The 15182-nt window shown below is 33.0% G+C and overlaps 2 protein-coding genes across 2 annotated transcripts; one reads left to right on the top strand and one right to left on the bottom strand.

Annotated features, from left to right (window-relative positions):
- Positions 1-8110: 8110 nt before the first annotated feature.
- LOC17881822 lies at positions 8111-9644 on the top strand. Its single transcript, XM_006287928.2, has one exon. It carries the CDS (start codon positions 8396-8398, stop codon positions 9497-9499), a length of 1104 nt encoding a protein of 367 aa, XP_006287990.1. The 5' UTR covers positions 8111-8395; the 3' UTR covers positions 9500-9644.
- Positions 9645-13183: 3539 nt separating this feature from the next.
- On the bottom strand, positions 13184-14917 carry LOC17882987 (peroxidase 39). The gene is made up of 4 exons (XM_006288143.2): positions 14627-14917; positions 14176-14370; positions 13920-14082; positions 13184-13816 (listed from the first exon to the last, which is right to left on the bottom strand). The coding sequence occupies exons 1-4, from the start codon at positions 14834-14836 to the stop codon at positions 13404-13406; spliced, it is 981 nt and encodes a 326-aa protein (XP_006288205.1). The 5' UTR covers positions 14837-14917; the 3' UTR covers positions 13184-13403.
- Positions 14918-15182: the final 265 nt, after the last annotated feature.

Here is a 15182-nt window from a genome sequence, read left to right as displayed (position 1 = left end):
GGAAGCTAGGTATGATTAAGCTTGTATCTGGACGGTTTTGGGGGATATGTGGAGTGCTTGGAAGCTTCTTGATGTTAGTGAGAGCCTTAAACACGCACACAAACAAAGAAGGAAAGAGCCATTGTGTGTTGATGCCGAACGAGTCCGAGTAAGGTAAGTAGAGCTTAGACGTGATCCTCCTGATCAAGTGTGGTGTGGTGCATCCTAGAGGGTGTAGTGAAGCTTCTAAGTGATATGGAAACTCTCCAGGTCGCCATGGGAATATTTGGAATAAGCCATTTAAGGAAACATCCATTTTAAGCTCCATAAAGATCATGTGAGATGAGGTGCACCAAATCTTGTGTGGTATGGACCTTGAATGATTTAAAATGTCTTCTGAGCTCCAATTAAAATGTCCATACACACCATTACGTGGTACAAGAAAACCTTCTTTGAATAACTTCATCTGGTCTTGTACTACTTCAGGTTCGTCAGCGTGTACGTCAGCGAGTAGTTCAGAATGCTTGTCATCGAGTAGTTCAGCATGCTTGTCCGCGAGTAGATCAGAATGTACATCAGCTATCATCTTTGAATCATATGTATGGTGAATGATTCCTTGATGACTTGGTGTTGCCTCATTAAAAACCTTTCTAGGTAAACCCATTGGGACAAACCCTAGATAAGGGAAAAAGAGTGCAACAGTCATATCCCAATAACAAGGTGATTTGACTTGCTGATTTTTGACCCTTCTTGAACCATTGGACTTCTTAAGGTTAATACCATGGTGAATGATTAACCCTTCGCCTTGAACTTGATCAGAACTCCACTTAGACAAAGATTCTCCAAAATTCTCCATGTAGACCGGTTTGGTGTGCTCTTGGTCTGATCTAGTTCTGATGTCCGCATCATACCCTCTCTCTTGAAAAAGTTTCGACCTCGAAACTGTACAATCTGCACCAAGAGAAAGCAAGTTAGCTTTCATGCAATTTTGAGATTTCAATGTCTTACCTTGGTGTTGTTCTGTCTTCATGATGCATGGTGCATCCGGTGGCTCTCCTTTGAGCAAGAAAGTAAACATCACTCCTTGGTTTTGATCTAGTACAACGGTTGATGGTGTAACGTGGTTAGCTCCTTCTTGGGTATGTGCTTGAGTTTTGAAATCTGGCGGTTCCTCTTTGATTAAGAATGAACTTGGGACTCTCCTAGTCTCCATTAGGGAAGGTGTGACCACCAATGGCGCTGGTTTACTCCGGTTTCGATTTTGATTCAAGCGTTTCTTCATCTCCGGTGGATCGCCTTTATGATCCTCATTCGTACCTGCAATGTTGTTGACACTTTTGGCAAAGAACAAGTGCATTAATACAGTCATGGGAACAATATAAACATGTAAAACAAGGACGAGTTGAACCATTTCTCTTTTATAAAGTTTATCAATAAGTATGGCACAAAATGTATCAACTAATCGATATGATTTAAAACAAGAAATTGATTCTACATGTTTATTTAAATAACCAACGTGTCTCTCAAACTTTCTAGACCTTAACAACATTATTACATCATTCAAATTATTAGAAATAACTCGAAGTAACGTGGGACTTACTTGACATAGATCTTTGTTGAATATATCTTTCGAAATAACCACGGTTGGTTGATTCAATGACTGGTCCGGTGATTCTTCTTGCAGCAAGATGTTGTTGGTGCTAACTTCATCATCTTTCTTAGCTGGTAAACACATCTTAAGCTCTTGAACTGGATGCATGTTATCACTCTTTGCTAGTTTCTTCGTTGCTCCACATTCAATATCCTTTGGGATGTGGTCTCTCGCTCATCATGATACTCTTCTATGGTACCTGTATCTTTCTTGACACTTAAGAATAAAATCAAGTGCATTATACTTGAAATATAATCATTTAAAACAAAGTCTTTGAAGCTTTGATTAATTATTAAATTATTCCAATATCGAACAAGATCGTAGGTTTCACTTACTAGGATACCATTTAAGGTGTTTGGTATGAACTCAACCTTAATGAGTGTGATGTTTGAAGCAAGATCAGATGATGTTGAACATAGTTGGACCTTCACACATGCTTCAACATATGCTTGCTCACACGTCTCATTTTCGCAAACTTGTGATGACGTTGTTTCCGAAAGTTGCTCCTTAAGGCTTATGTCGTTCTCAACTTCCCTTGGACTTGCTACATGGTGGTTAAATTCTTCATCCTTGTCATCCATCATATGACTTAGACCTGCATCAATAACCTTTGGCAAAGACAAGTGCATTAATCTAGAATTGGGAATTTCTAAACTTGATTTCACTAGACAATCATTTGAGTTCGATGCATTTGGTTTTAACTCTATTGATGTGATATGTTCTACATGTCGTTCAGGACATGATGCAGCAAAATGACCTCTCTTATGGCATCTATAACATGTCGGTGCATTTGATTTTAAAGAGTTAGAGGACTTACCTTGCTCGGGTTTATCTTGCGGCTTAAGTAAAGGTGTTGGGCGTGACTCTTCCTTTTCACCTGTATCTTTCTCATTCTTCTTGGATGAAAACAAGTGTATCACGTGGTCAACTTGTTGATAAACATTAAGCTTAGAAGTTGTGGTACTTACCTTGGCGGGTGATATATCCGCGTTTTGATTGGAACTAACACGTTGACGTGTTGTGTTCTCTCGACTTGGTTCCTTTGAGGGGTAAGTGTTTTGACCTGGTTGGGAAAGCATTTGAGGTGCATATCTCTCCCTCATAAGAAACTTTAGTTGCCCCCACGTTCTGAGTGATGGCTCCTTGTACCATACTCTATCTTTTTCCTCTCGCTTCCACCAATGTTTTGCACTTCCCATGAGTTGTTCAAGACTGTAGGTGAGCCTCTCTTCTTTGGGAATGGAATAGTACCTAAAGTACTTGTCCATGTTGATTTCCCATTGTAGATAATCTCTTTCATGTCCTGCAAATTCAAAACTTTCAGATCCAAAATACTTATAACCATTGTTTAGAGATAACCTGTAATTCGTCTTGTTGGTTCGGGTGGGGTTGTTTAGCAACGGGTCTCTTCTGGCACCATGTTTCAGCTCGCCTCCTCCTAGCTTACTGGTCCTTGCGTCTCTCTCAGCTAGGGGATCACGCCTACCACTTGGATGTGGTTCAAAACGAATGGATGATTCTTGAATCACTTCCTGTACTACTTGTGGGTTTGTACAGAAGTACTTGTCTCTTGATTTTGTTTGACGTGAGGCTGTAGGGACTCGGTGTAATAAGAGGTGATGGTCGGTCTTCTCTTCACGCCTTGGAGGACGTCGATACTGGTTGCCCTTTGTTGTTGCCTTTTTATACTCCATGTCTTCTTTTCGCTTAAGATAATCATCTTTTCCTGAAAAAGACATAATTTAGGTCAATGGAGATTTTGAACCATGGCTGGAAAAATTATCATTAAATTTAATCCATGGTTTAGAGTAGCCTTTATTGTTGTTGTATGAGTCAGGCGGTTCTGGTTCTGGTACTTCATAGCCTGGTTCATCTTTTGAATCAGAAGCTGAACTATCATCTCGTCGCCACGAGATCGTTCGATAGTTGTCTTCCTCATCCGACGTGACTTGATAGGGCTCTTCTTCTTGAAGTTCTTCATCTGAGTAAAACTCAATAAACTCCATATTTGCTCTGGTCTTCGTGATAGAAGAATCTTGCACAAGCAAAAGAAAGATGTATCAAAAAGTAAATCAACAAATAAGGAAAAAACTTCAAAAAATAGAAATGAATATTTTTTTTTTTTTTAAAATAAATCCGAAAAATTCAGATAACAAAAAGTAAAAATTCAGCTTTTAATTTATTTTCTGGTTTTATAAAAATAAAATACGAAATTAATTTAAAATAACAAATATTATGATTTTTATGGCTTTTCTTTTAATAAATCCGAAATAAATAAGAAAATGAAGTAAAATTTTTTTTTTTTTTTGATAAAATACTGAAGCAAATAACAAGATTAAAGCAAGGAATAAAAATTTATTTGATTTTTTTATATATATATAAAAAAACAATAAGAAAAATAGAAAAACAAATATAGGTTGAAAAGATACAACCTTGGGGATAGGAGCTTTTGAAACTCTGATACCAGATGATGCAAGATTGGAATCACTCCAAACTTTAGATCACTTGATGATCAAGAGATTCCAAGCTTATCTTGCGGAAGGTGGAATTCACGAGCTGGCCAGAAGCACTCTCTCGTGAATTAGTGGGTGGTTCAGGGGATAGTTCAGGTGATTGACTCGCTCAATCAGTGGGATAATCGACTCACTCGATCAATGGACGAATGAAGGTTGTTGAATCACTCAACAAAATTAATCCGCAGATTCCAATAGACTTAAGAGACTCGCTCACTTAAGACTAATGAAGAACAATGACAAAGACTCAAACTTTGACAAGAATAAAACTTTCTTTTACTTTAAATTGATCAAGGGTGCTTTACAATGATTCTAATGATCAGCTTATATAGGGCTGAGTACAATATTCTAAAAGCTAAATAAAGAAATAAGATATGCAATATTAATCAAAAACTAGCCGTTGGAGTCTTTATGGTGGATTCCTTGGCCAAGGAAGCTAGGTATGATTAAGCTTGTATCTGGACGGTTTTGGGGGATATGTGGAGTGCTTGGAAGCTTCTTGATGTTAGTGAGAGCCTTAAACACGCACACAAACAAAGAAGGAAAGAGCCATTGTGTGTTGATGCCGAACGAGTCCGAGTAAGGTAAGTAGAGCTTAGACGTGATCCTCCTGATCAAGTGTGGTGTGGTGCATCCTAGAGGGTGTAGTGAAGCTTCTAAGTGATATGGAAACTCTCCAGGTCGCCATGGGAATATTTGGAATAAGCCATTTAAGGAAACATCCATTTTAAGCTCCATAAAGATCATGTGAGATGAGGTGCACCAAATCTTGTGTGGTATGGACCTTGAATGATTTAAAATGTCTTCTGGGCTCCAATTAAAATGTCCATACACACCATTACGTGGTACAAGAAAACCTTCTTTGAATAACTTCATCTGGTCTTGTACTACTTCAGGTTCGTCAGCGTGTACGTCAGCGAGTAGTTCAGAATGCTTGTCATCGAGTAGTTCAGCATGCTTGTCCGCGAGTAGATCAGAATGTACATCAGCTATCATCTTTGAATCATATGTATGGTGAATGATTCCTTGATGACTTGGTGTTGCCTCATTAAAAACCTTTCTAGGTAAACCCATTGGGACAAACCCTAGATAAGGGAAAAAGAGTGCAACAGTCATATCCCAATAACAAGGTGATTTGACTTGCTGATTTTTGACCCTTCTTGAACCATTGGACTTCTTAAGGTTAATACCATGGTGAATGATTAACCCTTCGCCTTGAACTTGATCAGAACTCCACTTAGACAAAGATTCTCCAAAATTCTCCATGTAGACCGGTTTGGTGTGCTCTTGGTCTGATCTAGTTCTGATGTCCGCATCAATAAGAGTCGAAGTAGAGAAGAAACGGAGTATAGATGGAAGTAAACAAGCGTGACACGGCCGTGACTATTGACAACAGCGACGAGGAGAAGGTGAGATGCAGAGGACTCCGATCCGTGGAGAGTAGATTGCGGGGGAAAGAGAGAGATCCAACGGATGATGACGAAGAGAGAGAGCACCGTGAGGAGGAGGGAGAGAGATAGTGGAAACAGAGGGAGCCAAACTAATTTTTTTTTTCTCCGGCGGCTGAAGCTCTCTCTCAGAGAAAGGAGAATGAATTATAATTTTTTTTATTTATTATAAATTAGGTTTAGTGTTTTTTTTCACCAAAAATTAAACATAATGGCATTTCTATAATACAAAAAAAAACATGTGGGTAATTGTCTTTTTACATTAATTTTGGGCTATTTTGATCGGTCCAAATTCGTATGGGCCAATTTGGTTCGGATCCAATATTTATGTGCTAGTTTAATCTATTATCACAAATTTATACTGAAATCATATTAAATTCGTGAAATTCCAACGAAACGCGTTTATCGCAAATTCATAATTTGTGGCTGTCATGTGACGCCAAATCTTTTCGTTTGCTTTCTTCCGACAATGATACTTCATTGATAATAAGTAAAAAATAAAACAATTCGTACTTTTCAGATTGATTCTAATGATATGATATGAATTCATAACGCGTTAATTTTGGGAAAATTATAAGGATTACGGTTAAAGCTCTCACTCAATCATGAGTTTTTTTTTCTAATAATATACACTCACTTTATTAAAAAAAGACATAATAAACTAGAAATATAAAGAGATGGACCGACCATAATAATGTTAATAACCGTTTTTAGTATTCTAATCTTAACAGTCATCAACTGTAAACTTTAACCGACCATTTTGGAATCAACTACCTTAATTTAATGATCCTTATTTTACGCAAGAGTATATATGGAAAAAGCCGTTAGAGTTTCATAATAATTCAGTTATAATATAACCGAAAATAAAGTTATAAACTATTTCTTTGAGTTTCTTAAAATATCTAGAAAGAAATACTTGTATATTGCATGCTTATTTTTGTTACTATAGCATATATTATATACTTCTTTTGCTTTTCACATCAAAATTAAGAATGCTATAAAGCAAAACAATTTTTTTTACTGTACTAAATTTATTTGCATATTGTTTTTTAATACTCTGTTTCCCATTAAAATTATTTGTATGTTTTATAATATGTGTCATTTTATATTTTTAGTAGAAAATTGTATAATTTTTTTGATTGGACTTCAAGCTTATTGAAGAAAAGCAAAAGTTATTTTGAATTTTAATAAGGTATAAATATTATTAGTTTCTTTTTGGAATTGTCATTAAAAATATCAAAATAACACTTCATTTTCAATAATTAAGTGTTTTTTAGGTGTTAAAAAACACTTAATTATTGTAGGAATATTGTATAAGCATGTTAATTCTCATTTAATTCATCATAAATTCATAGCTCTTTGAAATAAAACAAAATTTATGGGAACTATGAAAAAGCTAAAAAGTGCACAAAAGCCAAGAGGATGTGTCATGTGTGTGACTAGACTCAGTCAAAAAGCTTTCTGTTTTAACTTTTTTTTTTTGCTTTCTCATAATTTATTTATTTATTTTGGTTTAGCCTACAAAAACTGGTTTAAAGAAAATTATAATTTATCTCTTATCCTTTTTGCTTCCGACAACGATGATATTTTCAACCTGATGGAAGAGTTGAATCCTTTCCAGAAGATGTTCAGCTACGAAACGGTCTGATTCCTTACATTACACACTTACACACATCATTTTGTGATAAACCCAATTTTGGTGTTCAACAATAATAAACAAACAACGAACTCAACTCATAGCGATCGAACAAAAAGATAAAAAGAGAATATTAGAACATTACTTAGGTAATTTACCCTAATAATACACTATAGTAACATCAAACAATATATTACAAGAGAGTTGCTATGATCATGGAATTAGGTTAAATGGTCCAAGCCTTCATGGAAGTCTCTTCACCACTCAATTAGGAGTGTGTTAGACCAGAGTGGTACGTTGTTGATAAATTAACTAGGACCTTCCAAAAACATCTACTAACGATAGACTTTATATTTTTTTTGACGAATTGAATAACTAGGACCTTCTTGCATGGACCCTAGATTTTTTGGAGTCTAAATTTATTAAGATACCATTTTGTAAAAATAACTTAATACCATCTTTTAGTGTTAATTTTTTTTTAAAACTAAAACCTTATTTTATTTGAACATCAAAGTAAAGTGAAAGAGAGAGATATAGAAAACCTAAGTGCATCTCCATTGATTTAAAATATTTTTAAATTTTTTTTTAAAAAATATATAATAGTATTTATATGACTAAATTTAAAATTTTAAAACAAGAAATCATGACTAAAACTAGAAAAATACTTTACTTACCAAAAAACTATAAAAATAAATTTTGTAAAAAGTATATATTACTTACAAACAATTTTTTAAAATTATATTACTTACAAACAATTTTTTGAATTATATTACAAAATTATATATTACTTATGGATGAAAAGTAGCAACAAACATTTTGTAAGAAAAAAAAAATTTATAACAAGACAAGTTACACTTTTGGGTTTAAATCAACTTCTTGAAATAAATTGAAAGTTCTATACTAAAATAGTGAAGTAAAAAAAAAAAAAAAAAACAATTTATGTTCAAGAAAAGCAAAAAAAGAGAGAGAAGAACAAGTCTCTGGTCTAGCTACCAGACAAAACATGTCTTCCAATCTTATTCTCATCTCCCTTATAATGACTCTCTCTTCTCTGGTCAATCAAAATATTATCTCATCATAACAAAACAAAACCCTTCTCTTGCTTTTTCAAGATTCTCTCTTTCTTCTTTCTTCCCCCACAAATCTTGTTCTACTCTCGCCGGTTTAAATGGCGCCGGTGACGGAGCACCAGAGTTCTTTCCTTAGTCGAATCAGCCGTCGTAACCAGATCGTTTCCATGGACGTTAATCACGAGCAAGAGCTTGAAGAACTCGAAGACTTCCAAAAACACGTAGCCGAGCGTTTCTCCGAGTTACTACCGTCGGATTCGCCGGAATCTTTCCCGGTTCTTTCGATCCAGTGGCTAAGGAAGCTTCTTGATGTGTTCCAGTCTATAGAAACAGAGTTCCACTCTGTTCTGACGACGAATCCGTCTCAGATCTCGAAACCGCCGTTGGATAAGCTTGTACCGGAGATGCTAGACCGGATTGTTAAGGCTCTTGATATTTGCACCGCCGTGGTCAACGGCGTTGACTCAGTCAGACAAATCCAGCGGCTTGCGGAGATTGCTGTTACGGCGTTGAAACAAACGCCGTTGAGTGACGGAAGCGTTAGGAGAGCTAAACGAGCTCTCAGTAGCCTCCTCGCCGCTTTAAACGCAGATAAAATCAGCGGCAGCGGCGGTGGAAGTGGGAGGAGGTCAACTTCGGAACAGTGGTCTTCCTTTAGCCGTCGTAGCGGCGGAAGCGGAAGCGGAGGAGGGTGTGTGAGCAAGAACTGGTCAGCGGCGAAGCAGATTCAAGCAATGACAACGAATCTCGTGGCGCCACGTGGCGGAGAGTCGTCGCCGATTTATATAATGAGTAGCGTGATGGTCACGGTGATGTGGACGTTAGTTGCGGCGGTTCCTTGTCAAACAAGTAACGGCTTAGCCGTTCATTTACCGTTGCCTAAGAATCAAATTTGGGCCAGCGCCGCCGTGAGCATCTCGGAGAGGATCGGAGAAGAGATGAAGAAGAAGGAGACACGTTGCGGTGGATTGATGGAGGAGATGCAGAGGATGGAGAGGATAGGGTTGAAGCTGATGGAGTTTAGTGAAGGGTTTAGGTTTAATGGGGAGGAGGATGTGACGGCGGAAGTGGCGGAGATGGAGGAGATATGTCGGAAAATGGGAGATGGGCTTGAAGGGTTACAAAGAAGAGTTAGGGAAGTGTTTCATAGGTTGGTTAAAAGCAGAAGTGAGATTCTTGAAGTGATTGATCAACATCACTGATTTGTAATCTTTTTAACTCTTTTGTTGAGAAAAATCTAATCTTTTGGGTAATCTCTTTTGATTAAGTTAAAAGAGAATCAATATTTGATTGTTTTATTTATGTGATAAATCTTTTGACGTACATACTTTACAGTTCGTAATCATATATATAAAAGTAAGGTTTCACTCTCTCCTTATTGGTGGAAAAATATTTAAGGCTTTATATTTTTTTTTAATAAATAAATGTTTATGACAATCATTCAATACAAAATTTAATTACACTATAAGTTATAATCAAATGGCAAAGAAAATGAAAGGACTTAATCATATATCATTCAACAAAATAAATAAATAAATAAATGTTTATGACAATCATTCAATACAAAATTTAATTACACTATAAGTTATAATCAAATGGCAAAGAAAATGAAAAGACTTAATCAATATATCATACAACAAATTTTATAAGGCTTATTGGTGGAAAATTATTTAAAATCATATATATATAAAAGTAAGGTTTCACTCTCTTTATTGTTCCATTTTGTATTTATTTTTTAAAATATAATATTTATTTTTAATTAAACCAAAAAAACATATTTAATCATATACATTAATTCATACTTTAAATTCCCACTTTACTACTAAAATAAAACTGAAAATTATATAAATTTCCAAAGACTATTGATTTTCTTCATTGAATTCCAATTAAACACACTATAAATTATAATTATAACTCCTCTAATTTAATTATTTTAAAAATGTAACTTACATCACTTCTTATCATATAAATAGCCATTCTCACATCCTTCTCTACCATATCTCATATTTCATTATTCTCTTTGTTTTTTTTTTTAAAGTTCTTGCATGGGGTGAAAACTCATTGAAAATATCATTGTAAGAGTTTGATTAATTACTTAGTTTAAACTTTTGTTTTCAATTTTATTTATTTTTTGTTTTATGTATTTCTGTATGTCTTCATTGTTTTTTATATTTTTAAATGTAATACATATGTATAATAATATTTTATGGTTATAAGAAAATCAAGCTAAAGAAACCATCTTCATTATTTTACATTGGATGTTTGTTTCTTTCTCACATATTCATTTCATGTATATTTATTTTAATTTCAAAAGTATGTAATTTTTTAACAAAATAAACTTTTTGTTATATAATTATCAAACCAATTTATAAGACATTCTTTTAAGAATAATGATCCTTATATTTAGTTTGTGATTCAACATGTAATACTATAAACAACATTATAATTTTTGTTAACTTTGAATTTTATACTTGATTTCCTATATAAAAAACAATTTGATATTCAATTTGCATATGCGCGGGTTTTTGAATATTAAGTTAATTAATTTTAATTAATTTATTATTTATAAAAAATAGAAGAAATAAATTTCAATGTTTATGAAATTTTTACACTTTATTTACTTAAATCATACAATACAAGCATACATTCATATCTCTTGAATTTATTCGTTGATTAATTGTTCAATTTGATATTAATTTTCTTCAGTACCTTTGAGTATTTTTTGAATAAAAAAATAATAATATTGTTAATGATAAAAATAGAAATGGTATTGATAGAATTTTAAAAATACCCCTTTTCAAATACCACTTTTTAAATTTATCCCTTTTTCAAACTTTATCAAAAAATGACTAAAAATGTTGAAATTATCTAAATATGTGTGTAAGCTTATAAATATACATACACATTACCTTTGTTTGTTTATAAAATTTTATTTATTCAATGTCTTACAAATTGGTATGATAACTATATTAAAAATTATTTTGTTACAATAATTACATACTTTTGAAATTAAAATAAATATACATGAATATGTGAGAAAAAACAAACATCTAAAATAAAAGAATGAATATGGTTTTTTTTTACTTGATTTTCTTATGTGTGATAGTCGAAAATAAATATTTTTGAATCTCATTGATAAAGTAATTTTCTTATAGACATAAAAAATTATTATATATATGTATTATATATTTATCAGTATAAGAAAACAATGAAGAAATGAAGAATTACATAAAACAAAAGAAAAAATAGAATTGAAAACAAAATTTTAAACCAAATATATAATCAAGTTCTTACAATGATATCTTAATTGAGCTTTCAACCTATGCAAGAACATTAAAAATAAAACAAAGAAAATATTGAAGGTATCAAATATGGTGGAAGAGGATGTAAGAATGGGTATGTATAGGATAAAATATGATGTAATTTATATTTCTAAAATAATTAAATTAGAGGAGTTATAATTATAATTTATAGTGTGTTAGTTGAAATTGAATGGAGGAAACAAATAGTCAATTCACAAGTTATATCATTTCAGTTACAATTTAGTAGTAAAGTGTGGATTCAAAGTATGAATTGATGAATATGATTTAATGTGTTTTTTGGTAAATAAATATTAAATTTAAAAAAAAAAATATATATATATATATATTAAATGGAGCAATTATAGTAGAAATTTTTGGTTATATTCAAACCAGTTTGTAAGACATTGAAATAAATAAAATTTTATACACAAATAAAGGTAATTTGTGTATATATTTATAAGTTTACACACATATATGGATAAATTTTAACATTTTTAGTGGTTGTTTTGATAAAGTTTGAAAATGGGGTAAATTTAAAAAGTGGTATTTTTAAAAGGGTATTTTTTAAATTCTCCCAATATCATTCCTATTTTTATCATTAACAATATTATTGTTTTATCAAAAAATACTTAAAAGCACTAAAGAAAATTACGATCAAAATTGAACAATTAATCAACGAATAAATTCAAAAGATATGGATGTATGCTTCTATTGTATGATTTAAATAAATAAAATGTAAAAATGTCATAAACATTAAAATTTATTTAATATATTTTTTATAAATAATAAATAAATTAAAATAATTAAATAAATATACAACAACCCGCGCATATGCGCGGGACATTACCTAGTTAAAGATAATGTATACACCAAGTTCCTTTTTTTTTTGTGTGTGTGTAATACTGTGATTTCGAAACTGTATTTTTTCACACTTGAGGTTTTTATGTGATATATACTCTAGTGATGTTGCTTGGACAAAGTATAAAAACGTCTGAAGAACTTTACTTGTGTTGTGTGTGTAGCTTAAAAATGGTATGTGAGAACTGAGAAGAGAAGCAAACAGTGATGAATTATGGGTCAATGGGCTTTTAATAAGGCCAATATATTTTTAAGCCCACAACTGAGCTTACCATGTTGGGTTATGGCTTACTTACAACAATAGTTAAGAAGAAAGACTATATTAAGTTATCTGAAAATTAAACTAGTTATAAAAAATAAAAAGTTTTTAAAAAATTAGTAACCTTTTTTTGTTTTCGTCCTTAGTACTCATACTTTTCACACATTTTAGGTTTAAAATATATTTACCAATAAGATTTTTTTTTTTTTTTTGGTCATAACTTAGCTTGTTTTTTTTTTAATCTAGCTTTAATTTTCCTTTTACATATATTTTTTTTGAGTCAAATTTAGTCACTTTTATAAAACTGATTAATCATTTTCTATTTTCTAAAATGATTATATGTTGAAGAACAGAAACAGAAAACATTTTATGTTATATTTATACACTAAAATTTATGTATTGTCTTCTAGAAAAAGAAAAAAAAAATAATGCAGTAGTAATGCTAATGCATCTGACCAAATGTATAATACAAAACGACAAAAGCAATTTTTTTATTGATAGATAAATGAATGGAAGATTTATAGTACAACGATTTCACATACGTGAAATTTATTCGGAAAATCACATTTCCACCACATAAATACATATCACGAAATTGTAAATTAAATACCCAAAAAAGTCACACAAAAAACATCCAAAATTAACGATATTAAAAACCATTCAAAAAGACAAAAGTGAGAAACCTTTTCAATTAACAAATGCACATGTTCTTCGGATTTCACCATCTGACCCGGTTTTGACACCAATCCTTCCCATTTTCTCCATTGCCTTTGCGAACTCAGCAAAAAACTCTTGTTCCGATCCTCCCGCGAAACGTCTGACCTGAGCCAACGCCGCAGGATCCATAGTTAATGCAGCGTCAGACTCGAAAAGTCCACGACGTTTCAGGACAAGACGGAAGTAGCTAAGATCAAAGGTGTTTCTACTGCCGGGATCCATTTCGACCTTTGTTGTATTGTCGGCGATAGACAAGCATCTCCGCGACTTGAGATTGGCAGCGTATTCGCTGTCGAGGGACGGGTCTTGGTCTCCAACACCGGTGAAATTGAAGAGACGTTTTGAGAAGGATGAGCAATGAGACACTCCAATAGTGTGTGCACCTAAAACGTTTAAATTTGACAGTGTTACGAAAACGACGACGTTTGTAATAACCCACGTTACAAAACCAAACCCAAAAAAAGACAATTTGGAGTAGGATTTTACCGGACAATAAGACGAGGTCTTTAACATCAAGTCCTTGGTTTCCAAATAAGGTTATAAGAGTCGTGAAGTTCCCAAAAGGAGGAGGGATATTGTTCCGAGCCTCGATAAAGTTAGAGATACGTCCGTCTCTACGTCCTGTTGGAACATTCCATGTTGGTCCACCCTAAGCCAAAATAATCGAACCCCGTTAGTTTTAGTGTCGATCAAGTTTAGAGTTTAGACTTATCGAGGTAACTTAAAGTATTAGCATACTCACAATAGCAACAATAGAGTCTCTAGTAGCGAGGGTGATGATATCGGCGCAGGAGACGATTCCAGGGCATTTTGATTCTAGAGCAGACTTTACTTTATCGATGAAGTCGAAACCTCTAACAGTTAGATTCGGAGGAGCAAGCTTCTCGACTTGTTGGTTCCTCGATGTCGCGTTGATCAAGATCGAACCATCACAACCCTGTCAACACCAATACGTACGTATTCATATGAAAAAATATACGTTTTTGCATATAATATATGATAAACAAATGCCTAAAAAAGTAATTATATGATTAGAACTTAGACGTTTTCTTTAATTTACTTATCTTGGAGATTGTTAATAACAGTTTCGAGCAATAGTATGTATATTGAGTATACTTATGATATAATTCGCAGATAAACTAATATATATAGTTTATGAATTGTATAACTAGAAAGATAGTGATCATATATACCCGAACGAAGCAATCATGAAAATGCATCCTGATAAGGCCAGCGGCCAAAGAAGGTGCATTGTGGATATGTTGGTTGACAACATCTTGTACAATCTTCTCTGCGTAAGGGCAAGTTTTGTCGTAGAATCCCATCTTCAACTGAGCTTCTGAAAAGCTCACAGATCCTAGAATCGCAAGAATCATTACAAGAGCTAACCCGAATCTCGCCATTTTGTTTTAGATGTCACACTTAGAAAAATTTGATTTGCCAATGTTTAATGGAGAATATGAATGCCCATGGTAGGATTATATATGGTGTTGGTCTTGAGAGGATAAATCAACGAGGAGAAGACAACAAGAAGAAAGTAGCTAACTAGCATGTTCTATTTATTCCTGTTTGATTTAAATTATCATCATAAAAATAATATTGTCTTGTCTTTTCTTATTGTTATTACTTATTAAAGTTCTTTTAATTGTTTTAAATAATTTAAGAATAGTGTTTACATATATATAATTACACAAATAAGTGAAGAGAGGCGGCAAATTATATCCTAATATTAATAAAATTGAAATGAAA

This window comes from Capsella rubella, unplaced genomic scaffold (assembly GCF_000375325.1).
Source record: "Capsella rubella cultivar Monte Gargano unplaced genomic scaffold, Caprub1_0 scaffold_6, whole genome shotgun sequence".
Lineage (NCBI taxonomy): Eukaryota > Viridiplantae > Streptophyta > Magnoliopsida > Brassicales > Brassicaceae > Capsella > Capsella rubella.
Note: the sequence above shows the minus strand (reverse complement) of the source record. Positions and strands in the feature narration are given on the sequence as shown.

Bases quoted from the DNA above. Each gene is read 5' to 3' on its own strand.
- LOC17881822 (XM_006287928.2), top strand. From the start codon at position 8,396: ATGGCGCCGGTGACGGAGCACCAGAGTTCTTTCCTTAGTCGAATCAGC.
- LOC17882987 (XM_006288143.2), bottom strand. From the start codon at position 14,836: ATGGCGAGATTCGGGTTAGCTCTTGTAATGATTCTTGCGATTCTAGGA. The intron at 14,371-14,626 runs GTATATATGATC...TGGTGTTGACAG, and splicing joins TTCATGATTGCTTCGTTCGG to GGTTGTGATGGTTCGATCTT. The intron at 14,083-14,175 runs GTGAGTATGCTA...ATTTTGGCTTAG, and splicing joins GAGACTCTATTGTTGCTATT to GGTGGACCAACATGGAATGT.